The following is a 20,582-nucleotide window of genomic DNA, read 5'->3' as shown; positions in this document are numbered from 1 at the left end:
CATAACCTTCATTTCCCAAGTCGAGATGCCGCCTCCAATCGCGCCCTTTCCGCCAACTTCGCCGCCTTTCGTTTTTGTCTCCGAAGTTGTGTTCTTGTTTTACCCCCAGAAGCGGTGAATGCTACATCCGTCAGAACGCCCTGCGCCCCACCTTCTCTGTCCTCATCTTCGTCGTTGACAATCATGTGGTCTATCCTCGAGTGTTCGTGAAGTTGGACAGCATCGGGTTCAAGGTGGGAGGAATCTGGAGTGACTTCGGGTATGGTAGAGACATGTGATTGAATGTGATCTACTTTCGCAAAAATAGGTATTGATGGTAGAGGGGATATGGAAAGATCCGGCAAGGATGTTGACATGATTTGATTGATAGAGGGTGGAACGGTAGATTTGCTGACAGAAGAATGAGTTATAGATATCGAATTTTTCAACTTCTTCTTCCTCTTTTTCAATACTTCGACCACTTTAGATCTCGGTCTTCTTTCCACCATCTTTGTCCTTGATTCTTCTTCATCTTCACTCTCGTTCTCCCCTTTCCCCATGATCTCATCCTTGGTCTTCGAGACATGAGGGACCGGCCTCTTGCCAAATTTCTTGTTTAAAGCTCCTAATCCAGCACTTATTCTTGGTTTAGGTTGGTTGATTGATGGATGACCCAAGCCATGTCTATCGTCATCGCCTCCTGACCCCAAACGCAGTTCAGGAAGAGAAGACGAAGGGAGGGTGGAGGAGGTGCCAAAGGAAGATGGGATCCAATTGTCGATCGATGAAGTGAAGAGAGATGCGGAGAGAGCCAAAGATTCGGGAGTTGGAAGATCCATCCTTTTGTCAGTCCTGGTCGTTGTCGTCGTTGTCATTATTCTAATTCAGTAAGTTACAGTATGCTCCATTGTATAAAAGTGAAGAATGAAGTTTGATGCTCCTGTTGTTCAAAAGTTTCCGTCGGAAATAAAGTCGAGAATTTCCTTCCTTTCTCGACAATCGATAAGTGTAGCTCTTTCCCTATATCTCCATAGCACATCGTCATCTACTGATCACTATCATCTCCATTATCCTCCCATCCCGGCAGATTGATCTGTGTGCTCTTACATATATTCTTCGTTTCCCAAACAGTCTAAAGCGCATTCCCTCTCAAAATGTCCCCTCCAAGGATTTCCACACCGGAAGAATACCGTAAACTAGTCGATTCGGTAGATACATTCCTCCTAGACTGTGATGGTGTAATCTACCATGGTCCCGTAGTTGTCCCAGGCGTCAAAAAGGTTCTGGAAATGTTGAGAAAGGAGAACAAACGTTTGATATTCGTCACGAATAACGCCAGTAAATCCAGGAGACAATACAAGGCTACTTTTGATAAATTGGGTATACCAGTCAGTGAGAATGAGATATTCGGATCGGCATATGCTTCTGCTGTTTTCTTAAGGAAAGTGTTGAATTTTGCAGAGGATAAAAAGGTTTATGTGATTGGGCAGGACGGGTTGGAACAGGAATTAGAAAGTGTAGGTATAAAACATGTTGGTGGGACGGTAAGTGTCCATTTATATTCTTCTTCCTAGCTCTCTACATAGTTTCTTCGTCTCAATGCTTCAGCTCATAGTACATAGTTCAAAGACTGACAAATAGGACCCCGAAGATAGAGTTTTCATGGACCCATTCGACTTTGCTTCCATCCAACCTGATCCTAGTGTAGGTGCTGTCTTATGCGGATTTGATGGCTGGTTGAGTAAGTATTTCCATTCATCCCAATCCTCCCCTCTATCCTCTTTCTTCGTTCAGGACTTGATCCCTCGACTCACAACGAATGAACATATAGTGTATCAGTCACTGAAGAAGACAGATTATAAAAAGCTATGTAAAGCTTATACATACCTCAACTCCGACCCTAACTGTCATTTCCTCCTGACCAACCAAGATAAGACTTTCCCCACCAACGGGACCACTTTTCCTGGTCAGTGTCACTTGAATTTTCACTAAAAGCTCCAGCTTGTCCTCTTCATGTTGAATCGTGACCACCTGGCGTTGGACACTTGACTCAATATCTCATCCTCTCTTCCGGCCCCCTTTCATGACATTGGCGGTCATGCTATGATATACCTGATCGAATGAAGAATGAGAATGAAAACCCAGACATGGGGATGTCGAGACAGTCTTTGTGCGACCAAAGTGTTATGGCAGAGTAGAAATTGATGTATCAGGTTCCGGGTCAATGTCATATCCTCTCGTCTTCGCCTTATCCGGGAGAAGAGAACCTACAATCATCGGTAAACCTAACAAACACATGATGGACGCTATCATCGCTGAGTATGTCTCCCTCGTTCACTCCTGTCTCACCTCTTTATTACCCAATCCATGCGCAAAGACGAAATGAGTCCGTGTTCAGCTGCTTAGGAGAAGGCTTGAATAAGCTCATGTTCAGACATCAATTCGATCCCAAACGCGCTCTTATGGTGGGCGATAATCTCCTCACCGACATTGAGTTCGGGATAAACTCCGGTATACGTACTTTACTCGTCATGGGTGGTGTATCCCTTCCCGAGCAGGTGTTTGGGGATAATCCCAGTCATGTGGTTCCTACTTATGTAATGGAGAGTTTAGGTGATTTAGCTGTGTTGGCGGAATAACATGTGTTTTCTTCTACCTGTCCACATTTCTCTCTCATACATGGTACATAACTGGACCTAATCATCGTTGATGCCTCATCGTCACGTACATAAGCTATCAGATAGAAAATATAGACGAACGACATCAATGAATCCATCGGTTGAGGTAATCGATAAGATGCAAATTTACATGGTCATGTCGAAATCTTCTAACATGCCCATCCTGCTCGTCAGCTCGGTGCAGTCCACGTTTCACCTGAGATCTCACATGGAAGCTTTGTAAACGCTGAAAAGTTAGCAAGTATGAAGACAAAAGGAGAACTCTCACCTCATTACTTTTGCGACAAATGCCTCTAGGTGATAAATCTTCTTTGATCCCATACGCATTCTTAGTTCCTAAGCGTCAACTACCAGCGGGACCGACAGCTCGTGCACGAGTAAAACGGAGAAGAGGTGAGGGTTATGATGACATACATAGTACGCTGCCCAATGTATGATCTGTGGTTTCAGAGTATCGTCCACTTTGTCCACTATCCTTTCCGAAATAGTCTGATCGTCAGTCCATATGTCATCCTCATTCTGATCCGCTGGGTACGTAGAACATGTCTCGGCTCTCATGAGCTAGATATGGGTGATTCGTTTCAAGACGTAACTCTGAGAGGCTGCACGGGATTTTGCACGATGTGAGGCCGGTGGAGGTCGACGTTTCTCAGTGCGAAGCGGCAGAAGCAGACTCACCTTCAACACCACCGTAGGAGGTATACAATGACTCAATAACTCATACAATTTCCCCCTCACATCCAACAATCTTTGTGCGGTTTGCTCTTGTAATATACTATCCGCTACTTTTGCGCAATACGTTTCCCAATCCGGTTTAGCGACTTCTATATCACCTTGTAAATCGGGCCTTTGCATTCTCATAGCTTCGAAGACAAGTAAAGCTTTGCGCAAATTACCACCAGAGGCAGATGTGATAGATTGACATGCGGGGTCGGGTAGATGAAACCTTTCTTTCTTTGCGACATGTTGGAGCACTTTTGTCATCTAATGTCAGCACCTCTTTCCTTCGTTTATGTAACATTTCTCAAACAGTGTGTAGTTAAGATGGGTAGGCATGGGAAGTAGGGTGAGTGGACTCACTTCTCCATTGTCTGGGGCGGCAACTCGGACCAATAAACATCGACTTCGGATAGGAGCAATTATCTTGCTGGTACTTGTGGCGCAAAGTATGAGACGCATGTTGGTCATGTATTTTTCCATGGTACGTCTCAAAGCTGCTTGAGCATCACGAGTGAGAGCGTCGGCTTCGTTCACAATAACCACTGCATGTCAGATCTCCTCCTTTCACTTTCCAGTCCTGCCTTGGTCAGGTCAAGAACACGAAGATTACGATGTGAATTACATGATCAACGAACTGCGGAGGGAATGAACTCACCCTTGAACCTCTGTTTAGCATTCAAGTCTACCTGTTGTGTTTGGGCAATTTCTTTCAAGATATCCTGAATTACCACTCTATCGTACATCCCCACATCTCTGATGATCAGTATAGCTTATCCACTTGATGGGATGTAGACAGGGGTACTGACGAAGGAGTGAGTTCGATATGATAATTACTTTGAACAACGTTGACATCTAGTTTACGTCCAGAAGGAGTGACGAATACTCTTTGATCAATCCTCAACTTGATCGTCAGCCCCACATTCTCGCTCGTATCCTTTCAACTCACCTTTTCGACTCCGGGTCCGTACAGTTCTCGGAGTGTGCACATGATGCGGGTCTGAGACTTAGCTGACCGTACATCATTATTCAGTTACAGAAGATGAGAGATATTGTTTTGCAATCTAAGCGTATGTGGAAGGTTGTTTTACGGACTTACCTTTTTTCCTGCCCCGGATGGACCATAGAAGAGGATATGAGGGAAGTCACCAGATGCGGAGAGGGATCGTAATCTGGATGAGAGTTCCGTATGATAGTGTAGATCGTCGAGTGTACGTGGACGATACTGACGTCTTTCAGTGTGGATCATCTTACGAAGGATTAATGAACTCACCTTGTCTACCCATAGGGACATGACGAGTTTTGGCAGAGAATGTGGAGGAGGAACAGATTAGGGAGTTACTCGCGTCGACTGCAGCTCACTCGATCACTCAGTATCGACCGGAAAGACGCTCAGAAGATGTATATCTGTATCAAGCTCAGTAGCAGTAACTCTTCAGGGGCTTGATTCTTTATTGTGAGAGGGAGGTGTAGGTTACGTGTGAAGACGAGGTGAAGATTGCCCGAGAAGGCAGTTGACGCGTCTTGGTGGAGAAAGTGAAAGTCAATCACGTGACCCTACACTTTTGTATGACGCTCACTGCTCTCTATCTCGACGACCATACTCGGCCATCAATCTATATCTACATCTTTTACATAGCCCCTTACCTCTTACACGGCTCAGTGATCAGCCAAGTATGCTCTCAAGAAGTAGATGATAGAGTAGTCTTCGCTCCTCGTCCTCCATGACGTCCCCACATTCCGCTCTCCCCCCTCCCCCTTCTCCACCACATTCCCCCATCAGCTCCAGCCATTCCTCCCATGAAAGTCTCCGAGCGTTAGAGCTGTCAGAATCTTTTCCTGAAAACTCAATTCGACCAGGATTAGGACGACACAATCGGTCTTCTACCATTACGAGCTTAGGAGGATTCGACTTTCAACATACACTCCTTCCTCTAACCCCTAGCGGAGAGGTCATCCCCGTTCAAGCGCAGGATGAGAAACATGTGGGACTGCTACATGGTATATACTCTCATTTTTTGACGAAAGTGAAGCTGACATAAAAGGCCTAGCTCTGGTGGTAGGAGCTCAAGTGGGATCGGGGATCTTCTCAAGCCCCGGAGTGGTCGTAGCCGAGGTAGGAAGTGTAGGTGCCAGTCTGTTGGTTTGGATCATATCTGGTCTTTTGGCATGGACAGGTGCCAGGTGAGTCTACCGAATCTTCCTCACATTCCTCACTTTTCATCATTCCATATCGAGCTGCTAGCAGGCTGACGGTCAGTTCATTTGCCGAGTTAGGTTGCGCTATACCTCTTTCAGGAGGTGCTCAAGCCTATTTGGCTTATTCTGTCAGTATCTTCCCGACTAGAAGACGTTTGGGCGCTGACGACAGTTTGGACCTATGTTATCTTATCTTTACACTTTTACGGCAGTATCGACTCTGAAACCTGGAAGCAGTGCCATCGTTTCCCTTATTTTTGGGTCAGTCAGAATGTGATCGAATTCACCGACGACCGTGCTGAGATATAAGAGAGTATGTCAATAGGGCTGCATTCCATGCTATTTCTCGAGATCCTGAGGCTGTCGTTCCCGAGTGGACTTTCAAAGTGAGCCTCCTCATTGTTCTCCCACGGCAATGCCTCCCCCAAGCATCCACCCTCCCGCCAATGACACTTAAGTGGTCCGAATAGATGTATTCTCTTCAGACGTTAAAGATTGATGTATAGATCACAGCCACAATCGCTATCATCAGTGTCTCCGTCCTCAATCTCATCTCGAGAAGTATGGGTACCAACTTTTCCGTGGTCATCACCTCTATCAAAGTCGGTGCGTTACTCGCTGTCGCCATTCTTGGACTAGTGTATTTCCTGGATCACGGAGCTCCTGAATCCTTCCAACCGCAGAACTTCTTCTCTGGGACTTCTTCTCGACCAAGCAGTTACGCCATCGCGCTATACTCTGGTTTATGGGCTTTCGACGGATGGGATCAATGCAATGTATGTCTCTTCTCATTTGTCTCATGGTAGCCCCGGACCTGAATACTCCGTGTCACACCACCTCAGCTGACATCGTGATGAGAAAAAGCGCTAACGTTCAGCTGGTGGCAGGAGAGATGCGAAATCCCGAACGTGACCTCCCCCGGACGCTCCATGGAAGTATGACAATCGTCCTCGTGCTCTTCGTCACTGCCAACTTGAGCTATTTCGTGGTTTTGGATCCCGAGACGGTGGCTTCGAGCAATACTGTAGCCTTGGATTTCGGTAAAGCTGTTATTGGGACGTTTGGAGCGGCGGTGTTCAGCACCTTGGTAGCTATCAGCTGTTTTGGGGCATTAAACAATGGCTTCTTCACCAGTATGTCCTCTATTCTCCACTCGCTTGAATGGATCATTACCAGTTAGCAAGATGAGCTGGAGTAGCGCTGATTGTCAGCCGCTCGATTAATCTACGCCGCTTCAAGAGAGAACTTCCTCCCTTCCATGTTTTCCGAATTACACCATCGTCGAAGGACTCCTGATAACGCAATGGCATTACAAGCGGGACTGGCGTTATTTTACGTGATCTTTGGGGGAGGTTTCAGACGTATGTTCATCATTCGGCCTTTCCTCCCCTAGCTCTTCTAATATGCTCATCTGCTATCATTTTCCAACTCCCTCGTCTTCTGTTGTATCATGTGGACACAATAGTGGTTTCTGTGACGTTCCTGATGTACAGGTTTACTCAACTTCTTTTCAGTGGTCAGCTGGACATTCTATCTCCTCACCGTACTAGGCCTATTGGTATTAAGGGTGAAAGAACCGCATCTGGAAAGACCGTACAAGACCATGCTCATCACTCCTATTATCTTCTGTGCTGTAAGTTTCTCACCGCGAAGTGAGGTTCGAGTCTGAATGTCAGGTGGCTCTGTTCTTATTGCTCATGCCGATATTCGCTGCCCCTTGGGAAGCTCTTGCTGCTTTCAGTGAGTGTATCTTTCGTCTCCTCTCCCCTTGACGTCTTCCGTCATCATGCCAAATCGACACCGCGACTCGGCGACAAAGTAGACTGATCGCCAGTGTTCATTTTTGCCGGAGTGCCAATGTATTACATTACGGCAAGGGGTCGTGTGGGTTCAGCTACATATGCGTACGATGTGGAGACTACATGGCGTGGGACTTTTGATTGTGAGTGTTGGTTCCACACTTGGACTACCTCCCTGATCCGATTAACCTTTGTGACTGAACGTCTTGCTTTTGTCCATTCACGCTAAGGACTGCATGTCGCTGACAATCAGACGCATGGAAAACGTTCCGAGACGATGTAGTCGGCTTGCTGCCAGGTCACAAGCCACAATCACGGCCAAGTCGAATAGACGAAGGTTCCGTACCCATCCTCCGTTCCGAACATATGGAAATGTCAGAAAGAGGGTGAACATATCATCTTGCATAGCATATTTTGTCCAATAATCATCCAAATATTGCAGATACAAGACGTGGTCGTCAAGTGATTACTATGAGTGAACCAAAAGTGTATCAACTCCATGATCACAATTCGACCTCATCGTCGTTTCCCCTTTCCTCTACTCTTACCCTTGAACCCACCCCTTTTCTTACCATCCCTCTCCAAAGCCAACCCAGCTTTCTTCGCCCTATTCCGAACTTCCATAAATTTACCCTTTCTTCGCTCAGCTTTAGTTTCCATACTTCTACTGGCTTCTTTCTCCTTTTTCTTCTTGAGAGCCTTCTGGACCTTTCTGCTAGAGGGTGGCAATAAGCCGACTTTCCCGCTACCATCCACTTTTTCCTTCCCTTTGGCCCCATCCTTTATCTGTGCTTTGACCCCTGTGCTGTCCTCTTCACTTTTTCTGACTCTATGATTATCGGTATTGGATGAGACTGTATTAAGAGAAGAAGGATCGAAATCTTCGACGATGGATACCATAGCTATTTGATCGGCATCTTCGAATTTCTCTTCGGTTTCTGCTTCCTCTTCTTCGTCATCCTCTTCATCTGCTCATTAGTCGAGCTCAAGTAAATGGAAGATACCTACCATTCGAATTTAGGTCGGTGGAAGTGAGACCGAGAGCCATCCGGACGTCGATGACATTTTGAGCTGCACGTTTACGTAGTTCTTCCCTTGCCTGATGGTCAGTTATTCGCTCCTTATACTACCTCCTATGATGAATGAAGCTCGAGTGTACAGAGAGGAGATGAACAAGTGTCGTCTATACTGGAGAGCAGTCAAGAGTGACGAGAAACACACGTCGAACGCAACATGTCATAGGTGAACAAATGGGAAGACAGATGATCATAGTGAGAAGAAAAAAAAAACGAACCTTTCGTCGTTCTTCGAGATGTTCTTTATGATCCCTTTCTTTAGCTCTTGATCTACGTTCTTCTAACTTTGCCTTTTTCCGTTTAGAAAACCCCGTTAACCAATCTCTGAGAATTAGCGTCTTCCTCTTTGTTCATCCTAATACACGCCATGATGTTTTGTACAACGCCCTTATCAGTGCTTGCTTTTTCTCCATGAACATCTATGGGAGAGTAGTACGAGATTTGATGTTTTACAATGATAGTGTGACCGTAGACAGTAGAGGTCGTCTGAGGTTATGGACATATGAGAAAGAGGAAGGAAAGCGACTGGAACCCACCGTCTGGCCCCATCATCAAATTTGATTTCTTCCACTTGTTCTCTTCTTTCTTTCTTCGCTCGCTGAATGTACTTTGCACCTTCTGTCAAAAGTGCTACGTTCGTCTTTCTTGACTTTGACCCTGAGGGTTTTGAACTCATTTTTGAGATAGTGATGCACAAGTAGTACTTGAGTACTTGACCAGTGAGTAAGTGTAGCTTTGGGGAAAGATGGAAGTTTGATCGGGAAGGAAAGTCACGTGATGTACACGTGAGTATAGAATTCAGCGGAAAAGTTCGAATTTGATAAGAAGTGATGTTCAGGTAGCGACGAAAGTACATATTCTGTATAGGTATATGTCACTCGGACGAACATCAACATCGTTAAGTATTCTTCAGAAAGTCACAAGCTATCAGTGAGAAAATTTCACTTTCCAAGCCCGGAGAAGGAAAAGCTCATTCGTAGCTTTGCCACTCAAGGTTTCACCATGTCCACTCCTCACCTAACACCCATACTGTCCTGCCTTGACCATGGCTCTATCACCGCCACTCTCTCGTCTCCCCCGCTTCATCCATATCAGTCTCCAAATTTCTCCATCCCTGCGCCTATTCTCCGCCACCTTCGTATGGCTTCGGACCATCTTCATGCGGGACGTACCGTGGCTTTCCCTACCGAGACTGTGTACGGACTGGGAGCGTCGACACTATCCTCTTCTGCCGTCTCATTGATTTATAAAATCAAGAACCGACCTTCTGATAACCCTCTCATTGTTCATGTATCCTCACTTGACATGCTCCAAAGACTCCTACCCCCTTCATACACTCTTTCTCCTCTTTATAAAGCCCTAATCTCTTCCTTTTGGCCAGGACCTCTCACACTCCTCTTCCCATCACCTAATCCTCCACCATTACCAGCACCACAAACACTAGCTACCCGTATGCCCGCTCATCCCCTCGCTCTGGCTCTCATCTCCGTGTCAGACTTACCTCTGTCAGCCCCTTCTGCCAATTCTTCTGGTCGACCAAGTCCAACAACGGCAGAACACGTACGGAATGATTTGGCCGGATCAGAGGGCTTAGGTTGTATACTGGACGGGGGATCATGTGATGTGGGAGTGGAATCGACCGTTGTCAATGGTCTCGATTGGCGGGAAGGGGGAGGGGGAAGTGTGGATGTGCTTCGACCCGGTGGACTTGGGGTGGAAGAGATTGCCAGAATAGTCCAAGAAGTAGATGGAAAAGCAGGAAGGACACAGGTTCTGGTTCTTGGTAAGCCATGGAACGGAGGAAAAATCATCGAGCTGTCAGGAGAAACCAAGAAAAAGAATGAAGAAGTGAAATTAGCCCCAGTCACACCTGGACAGAAATATCGACATTATTCCCCTCGAGTTCCAGTCTATCTACTTCTACCAAGTAACACTTTCCCCTCTCCTCCATCTTCCTCCACCAAGCGATTCGTTCCAACAGAGGTCATCCAGCATATCGTCTCTCATCATAAAGTGAAGCGATTAGGACTTCTTCATTACGACGAGTCTCCCCTATCTCATCAACTGCTTGCCGCCAAGTCAGAAGGATTAGAAATCATTCCCTCCTCTCTCGGAAGAGACGCCACTTCCGGAGCGCAGCGACTCTTCTCAGGTCTACTCAGCTTAGAATCACAACATCGACGTACCGTCGACGACAACGAAGATCAAATAGGAGTCGATGCCATACTAGTGGAAGGGTGTAGCGAAGAAGGGATAGGACTCGCAGTGATGGAACGCCTAGGGAAGGCTGTAGGAGGTGGTGGGAAAACCGGTGATGTGGGGAACGATGATCATCAAGGGGAAGTAGGTAGATATTGGGTACAAGTTTGATGTGAGTGCTGAGAAGATTCGTGCGAAAGTACTAATCCATCCAATGATCTCGGCCTTGCGGTTAGAAGAATCCAGCGTTTTCTGATTTACCAAGATACTCCCATGACGTGATCGGCGGTGAAGCGTGATTATGAGAAGTAGAGTTACAGGAAGGCAAAACAGATTTCGGCCGATCGTTTACTGGACTGGAAGGTCTACAATCTTGTCGGATCATGTCCAAATACGTCGATGCTGTGCGTTTTCATCAATCCTTTGAGCTGATCATGAGAAGAGAGTTGTGGTCACTGATCTCACTGATGAACCTCTACAACTGGAACCCCTGTACCATTTTCTATTGATATCTTACGCTCGAAACACCGTCAATGAGTCAAATACAATGACCTGCAATATCGAAGGGATGGGACTGGAGAAGATCCACCAAGATCAAATGGTCGACACTCACTTTTAGCTCGAATAGTCCGTTTCAAAAACCCAACCAAACTCCTTTATTCCCCGTCATCCCACGAAGATCCTCTAACATGGCGGTGTAACGAACGGAGCAAGCCTTCCACTTGATCATCCCCATCTTCAAAAAACTATGGATACGTTGGAAATCTGACAATCGGGAAATACATGGCGCTTGAGTGCAGGACGAAAGGGTAGGGCAAAGACAAAGGGGGTGGGACGTCTCATGGTACGTATCTCTAAATCTTAAGACACCCTCTTGATATCGATCCTGTGAAATTGTCTTCTGGACGGCCTGCTGCAGAGGTGGAGAACGCAACTGTCCCAATAAACGCTACATACAATAGATCCACTCAGCTGACTGCGTTTCCTCATGGGGTGAATGTACTGTAGTCACACGTCTCACATTTTCTAAAACCCGCATGGTCGGAAAACGAGGTATCACCGTTTGTGCGGCTTCTTCCCTAGGCCGCCCTCGTGTGGCCGTCATATCTTCCTCATTGCAGAACCTGCATATCCCATCAGGTGTAGAATATCTCCGAGATGTATCTCGACATGACATTCCCTTACAGTTGGTGAGAAGATACTTTACTGATGTTCAAATCGGCAATGAGATTAAACTAGAATACCGTCCGTATCGATACATGCATGACCTGCGGGATGCTTTACTCATTCATACTGATCTTTCCTGACTATCCTCGAGCACCTACAGTCTTGCGAAGATATCCCCCCGCATCGGACGACTTGTTTCGGCCGGAACACCACAATGAGAAGGCCGATCCCGAAAAGCAGTCCATTTTCTGTCCTGGGGAAATGTTTTTTCCTACGTTCACACGCATGGATTTGATGCGCGTCATGTATGACGTATAGCGAGAATGTCTGCATCGCCTACTTCCTCGTCTGGACCATCGCCAATCCCTTGTTGTGGAAGCTGACCAAACCCGCACGGATCATCCTGACCCGGACGGACCAAATGATTTCCCACGGACAAAGCACTGTTGCCACTGGACCTTCCATCCTCCTCCCCCACCCCCACCCCCACCCCTCCTGGGCAGAAATTATATCACCCTCAATGAGTTCACCAAGTTGGGGAAACACCCCAACCTGGCAATCTCCTCCCACTCCCCAGACTGATATCACCAACAATGAACACTCATCTGCGTGCAGCTTGCAAAGTTGGCTACCCCCTCAATGGCAATGTGAGGTGGTGGTCAGAGGCATTTGGAGCCCTGCAAGGGGATAGCACACAAAACATCCTCTTGGCCACCAGCCATGGGCCGCAGTATGTGTATGCTGAAGAACTGGCAGCAACCTCCCATACAGGAATGTACCACCGTATACTCACAAAGGCTTTATTCAGAAACCCCCGTGATCCAGAAGACTTCAAATTAATTGAAGACAAGGGTGATGCCCATGTACAAGCAGAACAGAAGTTTTACATAGAAAGCTTGGAGTTCAAAGTCTCCTCCATTCACACCCCAGCGGGGTCCACGACTGTGTATGTGGACCGGAGGAAAGACGGACAGAAATCAGCCACTACATACTACTTTCATGTGGATGAATATGGCCACCTAGAGAAGTATGTAAACACTCCATCTCCCAAATTGAGTACAGGACAGACCCTGAGCATACCAGTCTCCAGATAGATACACCTGCTACTGAATTTGTGTACACAAATTGGATGAGCTCATATAGCTTCACTGGCAAAAGAACACAGAAGGTGTTACGACCCGGTTAACCAGCACCAGGCCATACACTGGCCATGCATGTGACATCTTATGCCACTGCGCTAAAAGGCACAATATCGCAATCAGCCCTATGATTGCGATCCGGTTATAACCTGATGTCACGACTGAGGTTGCAGGGTCGTGACAGAAGGACATAAATGCTGAGTACTTTGATCCAGAGACAGCAAAGCTGTATGTATACAAAGAGACTCCGGATCAGAAGTCCATCCAGTTCAGCCCAATAAAGTCTCCTGATTTGCAGAGATGGCTCTCAATTGATGTCACGACCCGGCTAACACAGTGTCGTGACCCATGACCCTGAGGCGAGAAGAGACGAGGAGACACGAGGAGACACGAGGAGACACGAGGAGACACGAGGAGACACGAGGAGACACAAGAGGAGACAAGGAGACACGAGGGGAGACGACATTGGATACGAGGAGACACGAGGAGACACGAGGAGACACGAGAGGAGACAAGGAGACACGAGGGGAGACAACATTGGATGTGCATGAGATCCCCTTTGAAAAGTATAAATACTGGACCTATCTACTTTGTAGTTTCTTTTCTCCAAGGATCAAAATATTATTTGCCACTCACAAAAGACCTCTTCTTGACATATTACTTACATCCCAACACATCCCTCATTATCATTACCCCTGTCCACACCATCACACACACCCTTATTGTCATCTCGACCTGCCCGGATCCTTCGCAAGTCACTTTAGTCTTCCGACCACATCACAAGTCTGCGGACAACATACTAATCGTCGTTGTCCAAGCTAACTAAACAGTTGCAGTCCACCTGTCTTTGGTCCATTGAGGTCTGTCAAGGACAGGACCGTGACAGTATATTTTGATCCTTCACACTTGTGATTGGTCACATACTTGTTTAGTATATCGTATCATCAAGACATTACTATGGCACCAACTCGTGCTGAACTCGAAGCTAGACTTGAAGAAGTCTTAGCTCATCAGGAAACTATCCAACAAGAAAATAATACTTTGCGTGACAGAGTAGCCGCTCTCACAATCCTTCCTCAAGGAGAAGTCCAAGAAAACAATAATACACATGATGTAAGTACTGAACGTGAGCTGACACCTGCAGACCAACGTCATCCCTCTGCAGCACCAACTACTACAACAATCAGTACTCGTCCTCAAGAACCTAAGGTCGCTTCACCTGAATACTTTAGTGGACAACGTAACAAGCTTACAACTTTCATCACCCAAGTTACAATGGTTATCACACTTCAGTCAACCCGATTTCAATCTGAAGCAGCAAAGGTATTGTATGCTGGATCCTTCTTACGTGATACTGCTTTTCTCTGGTTTCAACCCTTTGTTGTTGCTACGCCTCAACCTACTTTCATGACCGACTTCAAACTCTTCTGTGATGAACTGAAGAAGACATTTGGTGATCCAGATGAGGTTGCCACTGCTGAGAGACAATTATATGCTCTCAAGCAAAGAGGTTCTGTCACATCTTACCTTGCAGATTTCATGCGCTTTGCTACTCTTGTCAAATGGAATGATGAAGCAAAGGCTGCTCAATTCTACCGTGGTCTCAAAGATGCTATTAAAGACGAGCTTTCTCATGTTGGGAAGCCCAAGTCTTTCAAAGATCTTCAAGACACTGCGATACGTATTGACACACGCTTGTTTGAGAGACAAGTTGAGAAAGGTGAGCGTACAAGTACTACTAACTCACAGGTACGATACACACCCCGCTTAACAACTTATGAGCGTTCTCAGACTACCTTCCGTCCATCTGAGAACATGCGTGCCATGGCAACCTCCAACTATACAACCAAGAGAGGTAAACTCACACCAGCTGAATATCAAAGACGTAAAGACAATAATCTTTGTCTCTATTGTGGTGACAAAGGACATGTGGTTCTCAAGTGTCCTGTTGCACCACCTCACCGTCAACCTACTAGATATCAAGCTAGTATGGTAAGTACAAATAAGAATAAGGCTATTCCCTCGGGAAAAGCCTAGACCCCCAGTCTACTAATCACGGTAACCTGGGATTGGAGGGTAACCCTAAACAGGTCTCCGTTTCACTTGGCTCCACATTTCCTTCCATTGAAAATTTTGATATAACCCAAAAACAGTTGACTCTTCCATTTCATCTTAAAAATCACAATAATATCTTTCAGGCTCTCATTGACAGCGGTGCTAGTAATAATTTCATTGATAAAAGATTTGCTGAAGAAAATAAATTAACATTAGTAAAAAGGGAACCAACTCCGTTATACCTTTTTGACGGAGCAGGTAAACCATCTACAGTAAAATTTGAGACAGTTGCTTGTCTCAACTTCCTCCCACCCTTTGGACCTTGTTGGACTAGGTTACTAGTCACCAAGTGTCATCTTTGTCCAGTCGTGCTTGGTATTCCATGGTTACGCCAACATGACCCGTTTATCTCTTGGTCAAGATTTTCTATACAACCAAGTTCTATTTGGCCTACCAATTGTACAGTAGGGCCACTATCATCAACAGCATCAACATCCAACACATCTGCGCGCATAGGGGAGGTGACTGGAATAGTACCTCTGCCCTCTTCAGATGAGGCAACAACACCTTCTACGCCTCACGAGTTCAACCTAGCGGTGTCGACTACCACTAGGCCGCCCACCTTGACAGAAGTCGACTCTGACAAGGCCGATTCAGATCAGGCTGTAGTGCCCCCTGAATACCATTCTTACCTGGATGTCTTTAGTAAACAGAGCGCTGACAAGCTCCCAGATCACCGACCTTTTGATCATCATATCCCTTTAGAAGATGGGAAAGTTCCACCATGGGGACCCATCTACTCTCTGTCTGATACAGAGTTGAAAGCACTTCGAGAATATCTGGATGAGAACTTGAAGAAAGGTTTTATTGTACCTTCTGAATCACCAGCAGGAGCACCTATCCTTTTTGTAAAGAAAAAAGATGGTTCACTCCGACTCTGTGTGGATTATCGTGGGCTCAACAAAATCACAATCAAGAACCGCTACCCTCTCCCTCTCATTTCAGAACTTTTGGACCGCCTGCGCACAGCCAAGATCTTTACCAAGATAGATCTGCGAGGCGCGTATAATCTGTTGCGCATAGCAAAAGGCGAGGAATGGAAAACCGCCTTTAGGACACACTACGGCCTTTTTGAATACAAGGTGATGCCTTTTGGGTTAACAAATGCCCCAGCATCTTTTCAACACCTCATGAACCACAATTTCCGAGACATGCTTGATCACCATGTCATCATTTACCTTGACGATATATTAGTATATTCACCAGACATTGAATCCCATATCAGACACGTCTCTCAAGTGCTGGACCGCTTGCGTGAGACAGGCCTTTACGCCAAGGCTGAAAAGTGTGAGTTCCACACTACTTCTGTAGAGTTCTTAGGTTTCTTCATTAGCCCTGATGGGGTTTCTATGGACAAGAAGAAGGTACAGTCAATTATGGACTGGCCACCACCAACAACACTTACAGAACTTCGATCTTTCCTTGGGTTTTGCAATTTCTATCGAAGATTTATCAAAGATTACTCCAAGATCACAACACCCCTTACAACTCTGACCAAGAAAGATCTTCCATTCACATGGGGTCCATCTCAACAAGAAGCTTTTAGTACTCTCAAGAATGCTTTTACCTCCGCAGACTTACTGCGTCATTACAACCCTAATCGACAATTAATTCTTGAAACAGATGCCTCTGATTATGCCATTGCTGGAATTCTTTCACATGAAGAAGAGGGAAGACTTCACCCTATAGCCTTTATGTCAAGAAAGATGCTGCCAGCAGAGCTTAATTATGAGATTCATGACAAGGAAATGTTAGCAATAGTAGCATCATTCAAGGAATGGAGACATTACCTTGAAGGAGCTTCACTGCCAATCAAGATCTTTACTGATCATCGTTCATTAGAATATTTTACTACATCCAAGCAGCTCAATCGACGCCAAGCAAGATGGTCTGAGTTCCTTGCAGATTTCAATTTCAACATCATCTATAGACCCGGAGTACAAGGGACTAAGCCAGATGCTCTCACTCGCAGAAGGGATTATCACCCAAGGGAGCGTGGCTCTAGCCTTACAACAGAAGCAAATCCTCAGAACTTCCAACAGCTTCTCAAACCTGGTCAGTACTTAGGAGCAGCAATCGCTAAACATGGTCTTCCACAAAGTATTGTCTCTGATAGAGGATCCGAATTTACTTCTAGGTTTTGGAGGGCGTTCACTGAATCATTGGGTATTGAGCTTGCTCTTAGCACGGCTTTTCATCCAGAAACAGATGGTCAAACAGAACGTGTCAATCAAGTCCTAGAACAGTATCTTAGGGTCTTTACATCCTATCAGCAAGGCAACTGGGAAGAACTACTTCCTCTTGCAGAATTTGCTTACAATAATACACCACATTCATCAACTGGTGTGTCACCATTCTTTGCAAACAAAGGGTATAATCCAAGATCCACCTTCTTACCTTCTGACACTCAAGTCAATGCACCAATAGCAACTGCCTATGTTGCAGACCTATCAGCTCTACATGATTATCTCAAAGATGAGATCAAGAAAGCAAATGAAGCTTCAGCAAAAGCATTTGATAAAGGACGTTTACCACTACCTGACTTCAAAGTTGGAGATAAGGTATGGCTCTCTGCCAAGAACATTCGTACAACTCGACCCACCAAGAAACTTGATCATAGATACCTTGGACCTTACACCATAACAGCAAAGATATCATCCCATGCTTATCAATTGAATTTACCACCATCCATGCATATTCACAATGTCTTTCATGCTCAGCTTTTGGAACCTTATCAAGAAAACAACATCTCTAACCGTAATCAACCTCCACCACCACCAATTGAGGTTGAAGGACAAGAAGAATATGAAGTTGAAGCCATTTTGGATAGCAAATATGATAGACGTCTCAAAGAACCTCGACGTTATCTAGTGAAATGGCTAGGCTACAACGAGACCACATGGGAACCACTCTCAAATCTTCAGAACTCATTGGATCTTGTTGAAGAGTATGACAATATGACAAAGAGGACAAAAGCAAAATAACACTAAGAAGAAAAGAAACTTTGAAGCGCACAAAGCATGATTTTCAACCACCACATGTCACGGCCGTCGAACAACTATTTCTTAATAGACCGACGGTCGACGAACCTCGGCTAACTTCACGCTCTGAGTCGATGTCTCACCCAACCAGGAGGGCGCAGACGTCGAAAGGGGTGTAACTACGGCGTACTTCGGCGTAGTTACTCTAACTAGGGTTTTGTTCTACTGATGGCGATGTATCTTGATTTATAGCTATCTCTATCTGTCTTTCACTACTGACAACAATCAAGGATCGCTGAAGAACTTCAGCGATCTTCTCAGCTAATATTATCTACTCCTCCTAGACGTTCATCCAACCCTCTCGCGCTTTGACGTACTTCAACGCACTTCGTCCAACTTCCCCGAGCCCTCGGCCATCCTCTTCCTCCTTCGACTAACTCCGCCTAACATCGCCGCACTTCTGCTCCCATTGTCCCTACTTAGCCTAACTCCGTCTAACTTCGCCGTACTTCTGCTCCCATTGTCCCTACTTAGCCTAACTCCGTCTAACTTCGCCGTACTTCTGCTCCCATTGTCCCTACTTAGACTAACTCCGCCTAACATCGCCGCACTTCTGCTCCCATTGTCCCTACTTAGCCTAACTCCGTCTAACTTCGCCGTACTTGGTGTCAGAAGTCCTGAGTTACGTGTAGAGTAAAGAGGTTAAGGCGTGATGGGGTTTTGATGGCCAAAGGAGGGTCATTGTTGGTGGAGTAATCGAGGTGTCGCGACGTAGTTCGTGACAGTCGCCCCCTTCTTTAGCCGCGAACGTCCTCGTGAGCGATTACACCTCTGTCGTGTCAAGAGAACTTAGCAGCGTAGTACCCCCATTCTCTCCCTCCCCATGACCATCCTTCACCCTTCTGCTCTTTGCGCCGCACTTCGTAGTTGGGCCTCCTTTCACTCCAAAACCCGACAATGAGACTCCCCTAACTTCGTCGAGGTTTGCCGTAAGAAGCCCTGTGTCTTTTGTAGGTGAGACACGCTTCCTGAATGGCAGCCGAACAACACCGTTGTTTGTCGAAGTAACCCTCGCTTATATTGAGATGAGACACTATAGCGTGGGAATTTTGATCGTCCCTGCGATGCCTTTTGTTGATGAAACGCGAAGTTTGCTGCATGTTGACGACGAGGGTTTAGGTTTGATTATACTAAATACTGAGCAGTTCGTCGAGCTTCTCTCTTTTTCCCATCTGCTTTCAAAACTTTCTATCTCTCTTACCTAGAAAACAGATTTGTTACCTTGAATCATCTTTTATTTCTTTAAGTATTTTTAACGTCATGGCCCCTCCTACTCCCACCTCTAACCCTCTCGCCGCCATGAGGAACTTTGGTGGTATGGTGTCGTCTGCTCGTGAGTTATTCCTCGACACTTACCTTACTTCGCCGGACTTGGCTGATGTTCAGTTTCCTTCGGCGACAGATCTCGTCAAGTCTCCTCCCTCGGCCTCGGCACCCTCTCTTTGGGGGAGCCGTCTGGCGATGTCCCGCCTCCTCGCTCCGCTTCTCCTCCCGCCGGTCCTCCCGCTGGTTCTCCCTCTGCTTCTCCTCCTCCTGGTCCTCGCTCTGCTTCCCCTCCTGCCGCCAGTCCTCGCCGCAGGACGCCCGCCTTTCGTCCTGGTGAGTCTCCGTCCTCCTCCGACCAGGAGTCGCTCAGTGGTTCGGAGTCGGACGATCAGTCAGACTTCGAAGGAAAAGGGGGTGATTATAGTGATGAGGATGATAGAATCGTGTCGGAGGGTGAAACCGAGTTAGAGGAACACTCGGATGATGATATGGTGGCGGTTAGTGTAGAGGACAACAACGTAGATAGTCCTGAGCGTGAGTTCTTCGTCCAACCTCTCACACCTTCGCCGAACTTGGCCTTGTTTATCTGTTCTTTAGCTCTCCAAGACATTGCTAACTCGCAGCCGGTCCTGCCCCTCCCCCTGCTCAAATTGTGGGCCAGAAACGACGCCGTTCCCTCTCTTCTTCTTCTTCTTCCTCTTCTTCTTCTTCCTCTTCTTCTTCCTCTTCCGGGGTTCTCCCCCCCCCCAACGCCATCGCCGCTGCCGCCGCTGCTGCCGCCGTCCCCGTCGCTGCTCCCCCCCCTTCTCCCAGAGGGGAGCCTTCGCCCAAACGGGTGAAGAGATCACTGCGGGAAGAAGAGTACTTGTGGGAGAAGATGAAGTCCGAGCCTGGTCGTTGGATCGCGGTTGGTGTTGACGAAGCGTGTGATCGTTGCCGGTGAGTCCACCTATTCGTACTACGCCGAAGTTACTCCTGCTAATTAGTAGACGTGAGATTATCACGTATAATCGTCCAAACTGGCCCTGCCTCAAGGCAGTCAGGCCACACAACAAGGCCCTCCGTTGTGCTTCATGCACGTCTGGCCCCTGCTCCTTCTGTCCCGTTTCCTCTGCCCGGGACATCCCGCCCCGTCCCTCCGACTCTTCGCCCTTTCCCCCCTCCTCAGACTCCAGCGTCTGTCCCCCGTTCGCGGGTACCTCCTTCG

At 46.7% G+C, this 20,582-nt stretch overlaps 8 protein-coding genes across 8 annotated transcripts; 5 read left to right on the top strand and 3 right to left on the bottom strand.

Moving 5' to 3' along the window:
• Positions 1 to 8: 8 nt before the first annotated feature.
• Positions 9 to 818, bottom strand: TREMEDRAFT_61772 (uncharacterized protein; the record flags this gene model as incomplete). Its single annotated transcript, XM_007004107.1, has 1 exon — positions 9 to 818. One exon carries the CDS (start codon positions 816 to 818, stop codon positions 9 to 11), a length of 810 nt encoding a protein of 269 aa, XP_007004169.1.
• A 235-nt stretch (positions 819 to 1,053) lies between these two features.
• On the top strand, positions 1,054 to 2,618 carry TREMEDRAFT_43632 (uncharacterized protein; the record flags this gene model as incomplete). Its single annotated transcript, XM_007003926.1, has 5 exons — positions 1,054 to 1,523; positions 1,621 to 1,720; positions 1,835 to 1,945; positions 2,193 to 2,298; positions 2,414 to 2,618. Exons 1-5 carry the CDS (start codon positions 1,134 to 1,136, stop codon positions 2,616 to 2,618), a joined length of 912 nt encoding a protein of 303 aa, XP_007003988.1. The 5' UTR covers positions 1,054 to 1,133.
• Positions 2,619 to 2,921: 303 nt separating this feature from the next.
• On the bottom strand, positions 2,922 to 4,668 carry TREMEDRAFT_30209 (uncharacterized protein; the record flags this gene model as incomplete). Its single annotated transcript, XM_007003843.1, has 9 exons — positions 2,922 to 2,993; positions 3,072 to 3,146; positions 3,336 to 3,641; positions 3,738 to 3,919; positions 4,033 to 4,130; positions 4,184 to 4,278; positions 4,324 to 4,374; positions 4,474 to 4,599; positions 4,648 to 4,668. 9 exons carry the CDS (start codon positions 4,666 to 4,668, stop codon positions 2,922 to 2,924), a joined length of 1,026 nt encoding a protein of 341 aa, XP_007003905.1.
• A 331-nt stretch (positions 4,669 to 4,999) lies between these two features.
• Positions 5,000 to 7,789, top strand: TREMEDRAFT_43630 (uncharacterized protein). Its single transcript, XM_007003925.1, has 12 exons — positions 5,000 to 5,375; positions 5,420 to 5,558; positions 5,635 to 5,701; positions 5,746 to 5,834; positions 5,884 to 5,959; positions 6,080 to 6,349; positions 6,451 to 6,706; positions 6,785 to 6,934; positions 7,067 to 7,206; positions 7,250 to 7,313; positions 7,408 to 7,515; positions 7,626 to 7,789. Exons 1-12 carry the CDS (start codon positions 5,099 to 5,101, stop codon positions 7,760 to 7,762), a joined length of 1,773 nt encoding a protein of 590 aa, XP_007003987.1. The 5' UTR covers positions 5,000 to 5,098; the 3' UTR covers positions 7,763 to 7,789.
• A 114-nt stretch (positions 7,790 to 7,903) lies between these two features.
• TREMEDRAFT_18182 (uncharacterized protein) lies at positions 7,904 to 9,091 on the bottom strand (the record flags this gene model as incomplete). The annotated part of the gene is made up of 4 exons (XM_007003745.1): positions 7,904 to 8,340; positions 8,381 to 8,471; positions 8,667 to 8,772; positions 8,985 to 9,091. Coding segments are annotated over 4 exons (741 nt in total), but the record flags the coding sequence as incomplete, so codon positions are not given.
• A 359-nt stretch (positions 9,092 to 9,450) lies between these two features.
• On the top strand, positions 9,451 to 10,818 carry TREMEDRAFT_61767 (uncharacterized protein; the record flags this gene model as incomplete). Its single annotated transcript, XM_007004106.1, has 1 exon — positions 9,451 to 10,818. The coding sequence occupies one exon, from the start codon at positions 9,451 to 9,453 to the stop codon at positions 10,816 to 10,818; it is 1,368 nt and encodes a 455-aa protein (XP_007004168.1).
• Positions 10,819 to 12,407: 1,589 nt separating this feature from the next.
• TREMEDRAFT_61766 (uncharacterized protein) lies at positions 12,408 to 12,908 on the top strand (the record flags this gene model as incomplete). The annotated part of the gene is made up of 1 exon (XM_007004105.1): positions 12,408 to 12,908. One exon carries the CDS (start codon positions 12,408 to 12,410, stop codon positions 12,906 to 12,908), a length of 501 nt encoding a protein of 166 aa, XP_007004167.1.
• Positions 12,909 to 19,369: 6,461 nt separating this feature from the next.
• TREMEDRAFT_61764 (uncharacterized protein) lies at positions 19,370 to 20,357 on the top strand (the record flags this gene model as incomplete). Its single annotated transcript, XM_007004104.1, has 5 exons — positions 19,370 to 19,442; positions 19,496 to 19,708; positions 19,772 to 19,909; positions 19,999 to 20,314; positions 20,345 to 20,357. 5 exons carry the CDS (start codon positions 19,370 to 19,372, stop codon positions 20,355 to 20,357), a joined length of 753 nt encoding a protein of 250 aa, XP_007004166.1.
• Between the last annotated feature and the right edge of the window lie 225 nt (positions 20,358 to 20,582).

The sequence above is a fragment of the Tremella mesenterica genome (genome assembly GCF_000271645.1).
Source record: "Tremella mesenterica DSM 1558 unplaced genomic scaffold TREMEscaffold_4, whole genome shotgun sequence".
Lineage (NCBI taxonomy): Eukaryota > Fungi > Basidiomycota > Tremellomycetes > Tremellales > Tremellaceae > Tremella > Tremella mesenterica.
The sequence above is the reverse complement of the archived record's forward strand: the minus strand, read 5'-3'. Positions and strand labels throughout refer to the sequence as shown.

Bases quoted from the DNA above. Each gene is read 5' to 3' on its own strand.
- TREMEDRAFT_43630 (XM_007003925.1), top strand. From the start codon at position 5,099: ATGACGTCCCCACATTCCGCTCTCCCCCCTCCCCCTTCTCCACCACAT. The intron at 5,559-5,634 runs GTGAGTCTACCG...GCTGACGGTCAG, and splicing joins TTGGCATGGACAGGTGCCAG to TTCATTTGCCGAGTTAGGTT. The intron at 7,516-7,625 runs GTGAGTGTTGGT...GCTGACAATCAG, and splicing joins ATGGCGTGGGACTTTTGATT to ACGCATGGAAAACGTTCCGA.